Source organism: Rhinolophus ferrumequinum, chromosome 6 (assembly GCF_004115265.2).
Source record: "Rhinolophus ferrumequinum isolate MPI-CBG mRhiFer1 chromosome 6, mRhiFer1_v1.p, whole genome shotgun sequence".
NCBI classification, from domain to species: domain Eukaryota; kingdom Metazoa; phylum Chordata; class Mammalia; order Chiroptera; family Rhinolophidae; genus Rhinolophus; species Rhinolophus ferrumequinum.
In genome coordinates, this window is record NC_046289.1 from 71555593 (window position 1) to 71570423 (window position 14831).

Here is a 14831-nt window from a genome sequence, read left to right on the forward strand (position 1 = left end):
TGCCTTTGGGATTCGCTACCCAATTCATCCAGCCTCCCGAAGCCCCCTTAGCCTCGCAGAGACCCCCGTAAACTCTCCATTGCCTCTCACCATAGCCGCCACGGCGCTCACGGCACTCTGATGACCCAAGAACTGACCCAACTGCTGTCTCGACTCTGGGTCCCACAGCCCCACAGAGCCATCACTAGAGCAGGAGATCTGCAGAGTCAAAGGTCAGAGGAGTGGGATTAGCAGCATCCCTCCAGCATTTCTGTGTGCTTATAATGTCGGGTGGAGGGCAGTAAGTCTTGTGATTAAGAGCATGGGCTGTCCTGGGTTCAAATCCTACCTCCACCATTCATTACTTTGTGACTTGGGGCAAGTTCGTCTCTTTGAGACTTAGGTTTCTCATCGATTCAACCAGGATAATGACAGTGCACCTGTCTGATATGGTTGCTGTGGGGCTGATGCATCTACACAAAGGACTTAGCCCGCTGCCTGGTACACAGTGAGCGCTGAATAAATAGTACCGACTGTCCTTCTCACTAACATAATGTCAATCAACAAACCCAGACAAAGGGGAAAAGTCTATTCAACTGACACTCACTCCTTTCTCATCTCTTTTTAAGAACAACATGGGGATTCTACATTGAATAACTAGGCTTTGCTAGAGGCTTGGCCCAAGTGACACTGGGGTGGGGTGAGATGGGGTGGGGGCGGGGCTGGGGTGTGACAGGGAGTTAGACATGGCTGCAGAGCCTGCTTATGCAAGCTGGATGCATTTAAACACACTCTGAAACCTCGAGTGCATAAGGCAAGACTGATTTTTGCCTCCAGACAAAGAAATCACAGCAGTACTCCACGGGCAGGAATGGGGCATCCTAAAGCCTTGGGGAGACAGTTCTGTGCTCTTCTGAAGAGCCTGAGCTTTCCCATCCTGGCCAGCTGGCCCACAGCCACAATCCACCCAGATGCATTGAAGACTGCATCACTTACATGGCCTTGGAAATGTTCTTGAATCTATCTGAGCTCAATATCCTTGTCTGTACCCTAGAGATAATAGCAGTATCTACTTTACAGGGTGCTGCAAAGATTAAATGAGGCAATATATGCAAAGAACTGAGTCCAGTGCCTGGCATGTCCTAAGTGCTCAATAAATTGTAGCAATTACTATTATAAATGGGGTGGGGGTCAGAAAAGGATGAGATGGGGAGTGTCGTCCTCCCCCAGGAAGCCTGCTGAGCTTTGCACCACTCCTCCCCTTCACTCACCAGTAGGTTGTCTTTGGTCCAAGCACAGCCAGTGATCCAGTCACGGTGACAGGCAGAAAAGGAGCAAGTCAGAACAGGAGCTGTGGGTGTCCTCACATCCCAGCAGAGGAGACTCTGGATAGGTCCCAAAAGATGGAGCAGTTAGGACCACAGGAGGGTGGTAGGAACACAAGGGCCATTTCGGGAAAGAAGTTTCAAGGAAACAGAGTATCAAGGAAGGAAGCGTGGGCAGATCCAGCACAGGTCTGGCAAAGCAAATAGCCAGAGGAAGCAATGGCAATTGGGCCATTCAGGAATCCAGGAACCAGAGGGGCTGTGGGGCCAAGGGAGCCTGGGGACCCAGGGGGAGCAGGGGCCAGGGGTTGCATCCTTCTGTGGCTCACCCGATCCCTTCCTCCAGTGGCCAGGCTGTCTCCATCAGTGCTGAAGCTACAGCAGTTTACGGGGCCCTTATGTCCCAGGAGTTCAGTGCCACAGGGAAAGTCTTCTGCCTTTTGTGGCAGTGTCAGCAACTGCTTTGGCCACAGCCGCACTGTGAAATCCTCTGCATTGGAAAGAGGGAGAGAATAAGATTCCCTGAAAGGGGAAGGAACACAGGTCCGGAGGCCAAAGACAAAAGCCTTCGTGGGGGCTGAGGGTGAGGTCTCAGGGCAAAGCTCCGAGGGAGGGATGCAGGGAGCTGCAGGCTGCAGAGAAGGCCGGTCACCATGTAAGTACACAGCACAGGACGCCAGGTACTCCCAGAGCCGGCTCTGCAGCTGCTGTCTCCCCCTAACTCCCCACTGCACCTCCAAACCCTCCCCGTCTCAAGTGCCCGGGGTCACTTGGACCAAGCCTCCTCCCTAGTGAGAACTAAGGCCACTCTGCATTTTCACCTCCACACCTCTCTCACCTCCTCAGGGAAACCCATCCCTTTATACAGCAGTCTCCCGCTGGGCAGAAAATCAAAGCATCACAGGGATTGCAAAGAGGTCCCAGAATCAGGGTTAGGGAACAAGAAGACGTAGTCTAGACTGATTATGCAAAATAAATGCATTTAGAGCATCTTGAAAGTTGTAAAAACAATTGTATGTGTGTGTCTTTTCATGCACACATATACATATAAATTGAAGAAAGGTATTAGCATGTTTAAAAGGAACAATGTTTCACAACCCTGCCCAGAGCCCAGTACTACCTGAAGCAGAAGCCAAGAGTTCCTGAGAGGCTGCCAGTCCCAGCACGGGCTTCTGGTATCTGGACAGGAGCCAGAGGGACTGAAGGGAGCTTTCCTTGAGTGCCCAGCCCTGCAGGGACCCATCTTCTGCGCCACTCACCAACACCTTAGGGCTTAGCCAGACCAGTGCGGACACTGCCACATCTAGTGCTTGACACAGAGCCCCCTGTGAACCTAGAAAATGAGAGAAACCAAATGAGAGAAAACACTTGGAAAGGGGATCAGGATGGGGGGACCTCCCTCCAAAGGCTCAAATGCCCCATCCCTTCTCCCTTCAGTACCTGAAGAAGTTTCATAGATCCTGATGCCATCTGCTCGGTACCCAACAGCCACCAGATCACCATGTGGACTGAGAGCCACAGAGAGGGCAGGAGAGAGAGAAAGGGAACCTAGGCACCCACGGGGACGACCCAGAGACCCGGACCACACCTGAACCTGAGGGCCGATAAAAGGGCTTAAAGATATTCCACTTGCACCCCGGAGTTACAACCACCCCATTCAATTCTCCCTCTAGAGACTTTTCTCCTGAGAGCTATCAGTACACACACTCGCACCCCACTCCCTGACACTCGCACCAGCCAAGCTCCTCCATAGTCTTCTCAACAAAGGCCTACCCTCACCCAAATATTGCCTGCCTTTGCTACCCACTCCCCATAACCCACCCCAAGCCCTCTGTAACCTGACCTTGCCATCCTCTCCGGCCGTCAGTAACTGGCAGCCAGCACGCAGGAAAAGGGCAGCAGCCACAAAGCCACCATGGGCAGGGAAGGCAGCCAGCCGTGCCCCCTCCTGCCATGACCACAGCTCCACCATCCCGTCCAGCCGGCCCACAGCCACAACCCGCCCAGGCGCATTGAAGGCCAAGGAACGGACAGAGGCTCCGGGGGCCCCCAGCTCCTACATGGGGAGGTAGAAATGGAAATGTCAGGGCCTGCTCGCAACACAAGCCCAAAGTGACACAAAATGTGGATGTGTGTCATTCCCCGCCTTCCACTCCCAACCTTCTGTGTTCCTCCCCCAGGGCGACAGAGGACCTTCTCACCTTGGTGACTTTCAGCCCGTCCACCTGGAAGAAGCTGAAGCTGCCGGCCCAGCTGCCTATGGCCATTACCTGCCCCTCTGGGTGGAAAGCAATGCAGTTCAGGGGCTTGGGACAGGTGTGCTGGAAGGCCAGCTGCCCACGGACTGTGTCCCACAGCTGGAGGAGGGAGAAGGGGAAGCATCAGGGGCTGAAGACAGATGCCTGAGCACCTTCATCCTAGAGGTCCAGGGACCACCTTGTCCAGTCCCCGCCCGCAGCAGGGAAGGCGGTTGGCAGACTCTGCCACACTGACAGAACAACCTCATAGGCTGACCCAGCAGCTAGGGCCATTTTAACTACTACAGCCCCCAGTCATTACCTTTAGGCATCCCCCCAGGCACACGGTAGCCAGCCACCGGCGGTCTGGGCTCAGGCAGCAGCCGGTGATTTCGTACTGGTGAGCCTTGGTCTGGACCACCCTATCCCAGGGAGACAGCGTCAGGCCCCTGGGGCCTCCTGGCCACAGGCTCCCTCCTCATTCCCTGCCCCTGGGCTTCCCACAAACAGGAAAGGCCGTCACTCCGAGACACGGGGGAGCCCTTACCGGCAGCCATGCTGCAGGTCCCAGAGCTCCAGGAGCCCGTCAAAGGCAGTAATAAAGAGGGCATTGTCCGAGAGGAATGAACAAGAGGAGACCCCATCACAGCCACTCACCACAGACTTCTCCTCCTGTGAGAGAGAGCAGGAAAGCACGTTCAGGATCCTCCTTTGACCCCCCCTTGTCCAGCCCCTCCAAGCCCCAACCAAAAAGGAGGCCACAACAGGTATCTACATCCTTTATGGAGGTCTCAAAGCGTGGCCCTCTTTGAACAAGTATTCCCGATGTGGGGCCAAAGTACAACCTTTGGTTCCATTCCAGCCCAAGGCCAAGCTCACGTTCACGTGAAGCCTCGTAATCCAAGTGGCGGCACATGTTCTCCCCCACTCCGAACCCTAGACATATCCCCAGTTCACAGAAGACTCTGATGGGTCTGAGTGGGAATGACATGACACGCACGCATACGAGCAGTGCATATGGGGGAATGATATGGGTGGGAAGAGGAGAGACCCAACTCTCCAGCCTAATCTGTCATCACCCTCCTTTAGCACCCTCTGCTGCAACCATTCCCAGCAATACACAGGAAACATTCTCCTCCCACATCTTTGCTCAGGCTCCTTACTCTACCCGGAAGGCCTGGCCGTCTTTGTCCTCTATCCAGTCACCGTACAACGCACTCAGCTCTAATCTATGGGGCATGGTTATGTTTCGGTTTCTTTTTACCTTCTAGACCTTATATTTCAACAAAACCGACCACTTGGTAGGCAAAGGCAAGGTCCTAAGCCCTGTGTTCCTTGCAATGCTTAGTACAGTGCCTTGAATGGAAGGTGTGTGGCAAATGTTTGCTGTCTGTGTGACTGATCTTTGGACCAAGCCCTTTTGAGCTGTTAAGAGGAAAGTAAAGTTGCTGACTGAAACAGGGTGATGGCAGGTGGACTTGCCTTATCTGGGGCCCCAGGGCAATCTGTGAGGCTTTTATGAAGGTAAATTGCCCCGCCTTGAGTGTCATACCTGCCAGGTTCTCAGGTCCAACAGGTAAACTGTCCCACTGGCAGTGCCTACAGCAGCTCTTTGCCCACTGGGGGAGAAGGCCACAGCTGTGGGGGATGAGGAAACTGCCAGGGACAGGCTGGAGCTAGAGAAAGAGCAGGAAGAAAGGCAAGAAATGAGGAATGAAGGGAAGGGAGTAAACAAAAATTCATTTCTGCATTTCTGGGCCTGAATCCCCTTCTCCATGGCGACTCTGGTCTGTCCTTCATTCTCCAGTTTCAGAAAGGGCTGCAGCCTGCTCGTTGACGGGCTTACCAGGGTCTGGGGTCAAGGGTCTTACCTCTGCTGGCCCTTCATGGTTTTGGGTTTATTAAGCCACCGCAGCATGCGCTGGAGGTGCCATCGCTGGGCAAGCTGGGGGGCCTGGCGGCAAAGGGGCGAGTCCAGAGGCTGATTGGCTGCCTGCTGGGGCAGGAGCAGGGGGTACTGGCTGAGGACTGGAGCCTGCTGCTTCAAGAAGGTGTGAAAGACAGCAACGTCAGCCTCAGGAAGCTTCTGTTCCTCTTCAGGGACTGAGGAAGCTATGGAACAGATGGAGGGCGTCACTGGGAGCCAGCCTGGACCTCCATGAACCCCAGCACAAAATACAATCATACATGTATCTAACATGGTAAGTCTCACAGTGTGGCCCTCTGGCCCCACGTCAGGAACACATGTTAAAAGTACACATTTTAGGGCGCACTCTAGACCTAGCCAGCCAGAATCTAGGAACCTAGAGATCTACAGTCTGAACAAGTTTCCCAGCTTCTTTTATGCTCACTAGTTTGAGAACCTCTGGTCTAAGAGATCTAGGCAAAAGGTCTCCCAAGACTCACTTACCTCGTAGCATTTTCAACTTGGAAAGGAAATTAGATTGTTTTTTCCATTACATCTCCCTCTGAGGAGGCCCCCAGAACCCCAAATCTTAGAGAAGAGAAGAAGTCCCCCAGTGACTCATCTCACCATAGAGGGCATGGGCCTCCAGGAGCTGAGAGATCAGACCCAGTTCCAGGTGTGCGGCCACCACATGGAGACTGGTGAGGAACTCTGCAAGAAGGCCACGGTTTCCGCTCTGGAGCTGGGAGGGCCAGAGTGGATTCGTTAGGGGCATGAAGAGGCTGCAAGGAGGGCCTAGTGCAGCTAGGACCTAGCCTAGGAGCTGGGACAAAGGACCCGACGGAGAAGGGCAGGAACACCAAAAGGAGAAAGGCAGAGGGAGTCTGGGAGGGGTAATGGCAGTGGTGATGGGAGTGGTGGTCAAGGTGAGAGGGGTCTTAGAACAGCCAAAGCAATTGCTTGGGAGAAGGTGGCTATGGGATGTGGGGACTAACCAGGTGGTACGGTAGGTCTCCCAGAGCTTCAGGAGGGCAACTTCGGAAGGTGCCTGAGGCATCAGGGTCACAGGTCTTCCAGAGCTGAGCTGCAGGTGTGGGTCACAGGAACAGACTTGAGATGGGCTCCGCCCTGAAGCATCTCCAAAGATCCCCTCCGTCAGGCTATGTATAGTAAGCCCTCCTCCTGGGGGGGTGGCAGGAGATGGCCAGCCAACGGGGAGCACCAGTGAATGCTCCTGGCCTCCAGGCCCAGCCCCATCCCCAGTGCCCCAAGCTGACTTGGGCTGCAATCACCTGCAATGAGGACGTGTGCTGTGCTCTCCAGCCCCGGCCTCTTCCCATAGCGACATTTAGCTGCTGTTCGCAGGGGCCCATCAGGGAGGCAGAGACGGGAGCCGGGCCGCTCCAGGGGGCCCTCCCCCAGCAAACTGTCGTCGTGTAAGGAAGAGAAGGAAGGAGAAGGGAGGGAGGAGGCCCACCACTGAGCATCCTGGCGCAGATATGGGCTCCCATTCCCCCCTCAAACAGTGGTAACTTGAGTGGCAGCTATTCAGAGTCTGGGACACAGGTGTCAGGGGCTATGCCAAGAGAAGCGCGGGGTGAAGAAAGGATCGGATAGGGCTCTGGCTCAAATCAGGAAAGACCCAGGAGGTCAGCGGGAACTCAGCTGGGGATACTCGTACCTGCGCAGACTCTGGACGAGGTAGGCAAATGGGCCCATGGGGTAAGGGTCCCCACTGTTACCAGCAGCCACCACTTCTTCCCAGGTCTTGGTCCCCCTGGGAAGTAGCCGCCATGCACTCAGCACTCCATGCACCTGGTCCACAGTCAGACCTGAAAAGGAAGCTCCTGAGGCCCTCACCAAACCACACAGCTTTCTCGTCCCCAGCACACCTAGCCCCTCCTTGCACCGCTCACTGAAACCCCCGCGGAACCAAGGTCATCCAAGCCCTGAGCCTCTGCCTCCCAACCCACCCCAAGCACTGACCGCTACGTGTGACCTGAAGGGTGGCCAAGGCCTGGGGAAGGACCTCAGGGCCATGCTCTTGCTCAAGCGTGCCCAGGATGTGTTGCAGCAGCAGGGGCATGGTGGCAGGCAGGGTCCGGAGTCTCTCAGACAACTGGGCGAAGAGAGACAGGGCTTCAGTCAGTTGGGGGAGAGGAAGAGGTAGCTTTGGTTGTAGGGAGAGGAGGGGGCAGCAGGCGAAACCATGGGAAAGGATGAAAAGGAAAGAGAAACAAGTGGGAGAAAAGTGGGGTTGGAGGCGAGGTCAGGAGGGGAATGGGTGATCAAAGATGGTAAAAGATGAGGGTGGGAGCAGGCTAAGGATGGGGAAGCAAGAAGCTGAATGGAGAGTGGCAGGTGGGATTCGGACTTAGACAATGAGGGGCAGGGGCTGACATCCTCAACAGACCTGCTCATAGAGCGTGAAGAGCCTCAGGTGATCAGTGACCAAGCGTAGATAGAGCGGCAGGGCTGAGCCCCGCTTCACCAGCAGCAGCCGCATCTGACAAGATCAGAGGACTCAGCATGGGGACCCGAGAGCCTGCCCACAGACTGCCCTCTGGCCCCGTCCTCTGGTCCAGCACAAAGCCCACTAGCTCCTCCTCTGCGAGTCCCCAGCAGTGGAAAGGGCATCACCTAGGGGCACAGCCATCCCTTCCCTATGCTGCTCTGCCCAGCCAGTCGCTTTTCAAGGAATTCCCTGTGGCTCAGCCGACCCCACCTGATAACCACAGCTTTCCTCCTCCCCTCACCTGGATGGGGCCTGGAGGAGCCATTCAGCAGGGGAAAAGGCTAGGTGATATTATAAGCAATCAGTTATCTTATTAACAACGTCCCCTGGCACAGAGTTCCTGAGAAAACGAAGGGGCAGCTGGTCTGTGTGGGGCAGCTAGCAGCCTCAGCACCCTGCTCCTTTCAGCTCCCACATTCACCCCACACACCCACCAGCCCTGGCCTCCATCCACCTGGTTGTTAAAAGGGGACTCCTCCAGCCGCTTGCCATACAGAGCCAGCTCTTCTCTCACCAATCGGGCCCGGGCAGATGGCTCCAGAGGCCCCAGGGCCACCACACGGGCATCCTGGCTCTGTTCAAGGGTCTCCCCAAGGCTTGCATCACTAGACACACTCAGCACCAGGTGCACCCGCTGTGGTATTTGGGCAAAAGGGTATGGAGGTGGAAGGAAAAAGAGGAGAACAATGTTGGAGAGGCCCCTCTCCTCCCTGCTGCATCCAGCCCCACCACCTCCTTCTCCCACTCACCGGGGGAAGGGTCTTTGGGATCCAGTCTGAGATCAGCTGCCCATGCTGGTCCACCAACCGGTCAGCCCCATCGATGATCAGCACCAGGGTCTGGCCAGATTGCAGGGACTGAGCAGACTTGGGCAGCAGTCTCTGCTGCAGCTCCCACACCAGGCCCCTGTACGCGGAGGGGAAGGACCGGGGTCAGCGGAGAGGGAGACGCAGGGGTAGCATCCTGCAGCATCAACAAGGCAGGGCTAGTGGTGGGGATACACACCGGTAGGTGCTGGGGAGGGAGCTCGGCTCTTGAAATTGACTATGCAGATAGGCACAAAGGCGTCTGAGCAGGGTGAGGGCAAGACCCTGGTCAGGGCGGGCCCCTGAAAAGTGGAAGAAGACCACGGGGGCCACCTTGGCCCCATTAGGAGCCTGCAGGGCTGACACAAGGGACGCCTGTATGGGAAGGGAACCGAAAACATGGTCACATTTTACATGCACAAGCTCCCTGTGCCCCACCTCCTCAGCCCTCCTTAGCCCACACAGCCCTCCCTCCCTCCTGCCCAGGCCTCTGAGATTGTACCAGGAAGGCGGTCTTCCCTTGTCCCGGCTGCCCGGTCACGAGGCTCAGTTTCCCTCGGTGCAGCAGCAGCTGCTGCACTGTGTCCTGAAGAAGGCGAGGTCGGGCAGGACTTGGGGGGCTCTGCAGCTGCTGAAAGGTGGCTTGGACCAAGTCATCTTCTGGGATGGACACTGGCTGCTCCAGCTGGGCCTCGGGCTGAGGGCACATGGGGCACTGACTATGTTTCCACACTCCTCAGGACCTCAGGCCTAAAACTCAGAGTCCCCACCAAGTTACTTCCCACCCTACCCCCTCTCCACTCCCCTGGCCACCAGCTCTCCTGCTGACCTGTACGTAAAGCTTCTGGATCATATTCCACACATCCTGCAGGACCAACTGCCCAAATTCGTCCAGCCCCGCAACATAGGGCTGGCCAGCTGCCACGCCCCCCCACTCACAGGAGTATCTGTGGGCAGAAGGAGCACAAGCAGAGTCAGAGCAGGCCTGGCTCCCCTCACCACATCTCTCCATCCACCTCCCCCAGCTCACCTGCGACAGGTGATCCCTTTATGTTTGTTCAGGTAGCTCTTCAGTTCTGAGATCCGACGTACAGCCTCTTCAGACTCAGAAATAAAGTCAGGTTTCCAGGCCTCTGGCACAGAGCTGACCACCAAAAACACCCCAAGAGTGATGCTGGACTCTGACCCTCGCATCTCTGTACCCCCAACCACCAGACCTCGCTGTGGTTCCCTGAAATCCCTCAAATGCAGATCTCCCAATTTCAGCTCCAAGGCTGATCTGGTCTACAAAGGCAAGCCCTCTGAGCCCTAATTCTCTCTTCTAGCTCCCTCTCCCATACTCTGACTGTGGGGAGAGAAGACATGGCCTCTGGCCTTGTCTGGCCTTCTGTGGAGGCCGAAGCCCGAAGGCCACAGAAGGTACCTGAGGAAGCTGGAGTCCCGGAAGTAGATGAGCGCTTGGGCAGAGGGCTGCAGGCGGAGGCCCCGATTCAGGAACTGCATCACCTCCATCTCTGTCACAGAGCGACCTGAAGGGTACTGCCGGGCCTGAGGAAGAGGGCAGACAGCAGGCGGGTTCAGTCCTACATCATCTAACCCCTCCCCTGAAACCTGCCAACACGCCAGGGCTCCTTCATCTCTGTAACATGTCTCCCTCCCTCCAGACACAAGCCAATAAAATAGAGCTTACAGCTAACATTTGTTGAATGCCTGTCATGTGTTGAGCGTTTTTTATAGATTTCTAATTCTCCTAATAACCCTGCAATGGAGATGTCACTGTTTCTCTTTAATATATGGGGAAATTGAGACCAGATTAGCATAAGCTATTTCCCACAACGCTGCAAAATGACAGAAGGGAGATCAGAACTCAGATCCATCTGATGGCAAAACCTAAACAGACCTGCCCTCTTAACTCTCCTATCCCTGGTTAACCCAGAGGTACTTCTCAAAGAAATTCCCTCATCTAGGACTTGGCCACTCACAGAACCTTCCACCTGTGTTTCAAGGGTTAAGGACCTACCTGTATATAGGGTTCTCAACAAACCATGACTTCTCCCGACCCCTGCCCAACCTTTGTTTCCTCCCCAGGCCCTGCTCCAACATTGTTTGCCTTACCCAGCGGAAGTGAGGATGGTCAGGAAGGTTGTAGGTGGGGGGAACGTAGCCATAGCGGGAGCCCAGAATTCCCACAAACAGATGCGAGTTCTCCACCTCCCCGAGGCACACTTCCAGTTGTCTGCAGGCATGGTTATGGGGCGTCATATCAGGGAACACAGGCACAAATGGGGAGCCAGGGCCCTGGCTCACAACTGAGCAACATGAAGGCAGGCTGTTCTTGTTAGCACCCACTGTCCTCAGCCCTCAGCCTTCCTTGCAGCCCCAAGCCTGCCCCCTCTGTTCCACCACTCAAGCCCCTCACCCAGCCTCTCTTCTCTGTGGTCCCCACACCTATTCCTACGAGTCTCCTCTTCAGTGACACCCCAGCGCAGGTCAATGGCGTGAAGGTTGATGCGATGTGGGGCCACTCGGGCCTGCAATGCTGGCAACACGGACCTCAGCAGCAGGTCCCGCTCCCCATGCATGTCCCGGAAAGTGGAGGAAATGAAAAGCCGGACGTTGCGCCATCTGAGGATAAGCAGAGGGCCGGGCTCAGTCTAGGGATGAGCCCCAGGGATCAGCCCCACAACCTAATTCCACAGACAAAGCTGTGATCACCATTTAGCACAGAGCACGAGCCTGGTATAATAGACAGCAGGAGGGTATCCAGCAGGTCTCCAGAGAATAACCTGCCCGTAGCCCGAACTACAAAACCCTGGAAATGAAACCCCACTTGCCATTTCTCATGCACCCCTCTTTTGTCAGCTAACAATTACTATGCACTTACTATTCACCCAGGGAAGGCTCCCGACAACACTGCAAGGGAAGCACAATCATTATCTCCATTTTACTGTCCAAGAAACTACAGCTTAAGAAATTAAGCAACTAGCTCAGGATTCAAGCTACTATTTAGGAAAGCTGAGATGAGAAAACCAGAGACTGTGCTCCTGAGCCGTCTGCCTAAACCCTGGCTGTACGCTGCCTGCCTCACATTCTGAGTCCCGTTTCCCCAGTAGAGAAAGGGCATGCTCACAATCTAACAATTTCCTGTGTTAGAGAAACCCCTGCCTGGGAAAGTGGAAGCATGCCTCAGTGAAGAGAGCAAGCAGTATCTCAACAACTAGAATTTCAGTCACCTGAGTTTCTCCAGGTTTTGACGGCAGCCCCTCCCAATTAATTCACCAAGGCATAGAAACATAGACTGACCCAGGCTGGGAAATCGGAGACAAAGGGCTTGGAGTATTCTCTTCCAGGGGCCGGAGAGACAGGGCCCCTGTCTTTCCTGGTGGTGGTGGAATCTTGAATATTTTGTCCATTTGGCCCACATGTTCTAGAAGACGCGAGGCCCCACGCTCTGCAATGAACCTGACATAAAAGTGACAAAATAAATAAGAGCAGAATACCAGAATCAGAATCAGGAAGGTCTTCCACGGGAGCAGGGGACAAAGATATGGCTAGGTTAGGTCACTCAGTTAACTGGAGCTCCTTAAGAAGATGACCATAAGCAATAAATGTAACTTAAAAATAAACGAGGATGCAGAACCACAGGTATGAAGAAAAAGAACCCCGTTCTAGCCACCCCCTGCTGTGCATGGTTATCATATGCTTTCTGCTGGGCCAGGGGCAGTTGGGGTGGACGAAGGTGTAAAGATTAAGGCCATCCCAGTCTGGGCCTGATCAGCTCTGTACCAGCCATGAAAGCTCCCTGGAGAAGGAGGAATGTGTATGAGGCTTCCTAATAGGAGTTGGGGCAATGGATGGCATCCAAAGGAAAAGGCAGGGAAGAAAACATGTAAATAAGAAGGCTAAGCATGGGGGAAAATACAAAGGAAAAAGATTTCTGTAAATCTGGCTATAAATAAATAAATTTAGCATGGCATTGCCTCTGGATCAAGAATGGAGCGAATAGAAGTGATATGACCAACTCTTGAGTTGTTCACTTAAAAGTAAACAGTGCAATCTCTCATGTCCCCTTTTCTTCTTTCCTACTAGATGTAATACAAAAATAATGGCTGGAGCTAGAGCAGCCATCTTGAACCAAGAGACAGAAGCAGAGTATTTGAAAATGGTGGAGCGATAAGATAGAAAGTGCCTGGGTCTCTGTAACACTGTGTTGCTGTTATGTCTAGACAGCTGTAAAAGAGGAATACTATCTTGCTTTAAAAAAGAAGTAAATGGAGTAGAGACCACAGGTAATGCCTGAAAGATGCTCTAACAAAGACCCCAACCCCTTCAGTAACCATCCTGTACTCACTTCAGTATCCCGTCAGTACAACCTGAAAGTGTCACATCATTGGGATTCAAATCTTGTAATCTGGCAAAGGAAGAAGAAACCACTGCCCATTAGAAACAGTGCTAGGAACACAGAATTACTGCCCCCCTAACACCCTAGGAGGGACACCCCACCTCTGTACTTTAAATAGAGTTATGTATTAAGCTAGGGCTGGGATAGACTCTCACAAAGGGGTATGAGCTAGGCTGAAGACATCACAGAAGTTTCTAGCACCTGAAGTGCAACAGAAGTATGAAGCAGACATGGGGAGGTGCCTGGTGAGTGGGAGGGTCCCAAGCTTTTGGGTGGATAGAAACTATGGATTACTCTCTTCTGGCACTGGGCAAGGAGTCTGAGCATCCTTACATGCAACCTGTCCTTCTCAGGAGAACACCAACAAAGAGGCACTTGGAATTCACATGCTGCCAGAAAAGCTGTTTAGCCTCATTTATCAGTGGGTTATTCATAGTCTCGCCAAAGAGGATGACTCTGTCCACCTGTAAGATAAAAGGGGAGGGGTCGAGACCAGGGAACAGAGGGAGAAAAGAGACGCTAAAGAGCTCAGGACATCAAGAGAAAAGATCTCTGAGGGTTGGAGAATTAGGACAATTCTGAGCAAGATGGAAACTGCCTCTCCTGAGAGCACTTAGGACGAGGCAGCCATTACACATGACTTAGATGGAGGGGCAGCAAAGCGGAGGTTGGGGTAGAGGCAGTGGTGTGCTGTAGTTGACTCATTCAGGCTCCCAAGAGCTGACTGTCAAATTTTTAGGAATTTCGTGAGCCAGTTGTTAAACATGGCCACTATTAAATATTAAATTGTATAAACTTACAATTAAATAAATTATATTAAAAACAAAGATAATAAATACTCAAAACTCCTCACTTTCTAATTATTTTACAACATTTTACCATTATCTAGTCCTGCTCTTACATCTACTTGATCTGTGTTGTGGAAAGACTATACAATGATGTGATATGGTGCATCTCTTCCCAACTCTGCGTTCACTGACATCATGAAATCAGCTTGAAATCAGACATGGAAGGAGCGTTTACACCATGGAAACTACCAAATGCTTTTAACTGAGACTTGTTTTCCCAGATTGCTGGTTGTTGAACATTCACTAGCACAGTACTGGGCAGGAGGGTGCAGTCAGCAGGGAGCTGATCTGTGTACTATACATAGTTTGAAAGGTTAGCCTTGAAAAATGAGATACATCAGTTGTGGAGGAAAATGTGGGGGAGGGGAGGGTTTCTCAGGGACTGGGAAGTACTCACGGGAACTCGTTGGACAGCCAGAGACAGCAAGTACTTCCCAAAAGTATATAGGGGGTCTTCGTACTTTTCATCCAACTCCTAAAGGAAAGAGGCTCATGTTATGTGGTTGCCTGGGTAAGTTAACAAACACCATAGTGTGCTTGGGAAATCTTCAGAACTGTGTCTATCCAAGCCTTTCCTGATTCTGCAGGCTGTTCCCAGGTCTGTGTCCCTTCATTATTTTTGCATGGTGGGGGTGGGTGACTGACCTGGACTTGAGCCTGGAGTTCGATGGCAGTCTTCAAGATACCTGCTTCTGCCTTAATCACGGCAGTCTTCAGAGCGTCTCTGCCACAGAGCAAGAGATCCACGTGCTCTGCCCGCGCAATCATCATTCCAATCAACAGCAGCACATAGTTCAAGGGAGGCTGATTGGA

At 53.3% G+C, this 14831-nt stretch overlaps 1 protein-coding gene across 1 annotated transcript in view; it reads right to left on the minus strand.

Moving 5' to 3' along the window:
- Positions 1-14831, minus strand: part of TEP1 (telomerase associated protein 1) — a 36252-nt gene that overhangs the window by 5118 nt on the left and 16303 nt on the right. The window contains 31 exon segments of the mRNA XM_033108989.1: positions 91-198; positions 1251-1364; positions 1634-1794; positions 2425-2637; positions 2745-2898; positions 3148-3360; positions 3506-3661; positions 3864-3963; positions 4089-4213; positions 5094-5217; positions 5413-5653; positions 6075-6189; positions 6443-6531; positions 6740-6873; positions 7129-7279; positions 7434-7566; positions 7861-7953; positions 8417-8596; positions 8712-8868; positions 8968-9143; positions 9271-9465; positions 9598-9715; positions 9799-9912; positions 10192-10316; positions 10884-11004; positions 11217-11393; positions 12072-12230; positions 13120-13179; positions 13504-13634; positions 14416-14493; positions 14664-14822. Coding sequence (XP_032964880.1) covers positions 91-198; positions 1251-1364; positions 1634-1794; positions 2425-2637; positions 2745-2898; positions 3148-3360; positions 3506-3661; positions 3864-3963; positions 4089-4213; positions 5094-5217; positions 5413-5653; positions 6075-6189; positions 6443-6531; positions 6740-6873; positions 7129-7279; positions 7434-7566; positions 7861-7953; positions 8417-8596; positions 8712-8868; positions 8968-9143; positions 9271-9465; positions 9598-9715; positions 9799-9912; positions 10192-10316; positions 10884-11004; positions 11217-11393; positions 12072-12230; positions 13120-13179; positions 13504-13634; positions 14416-14493; positions 14664-14822 — 4374 coding nt within the window.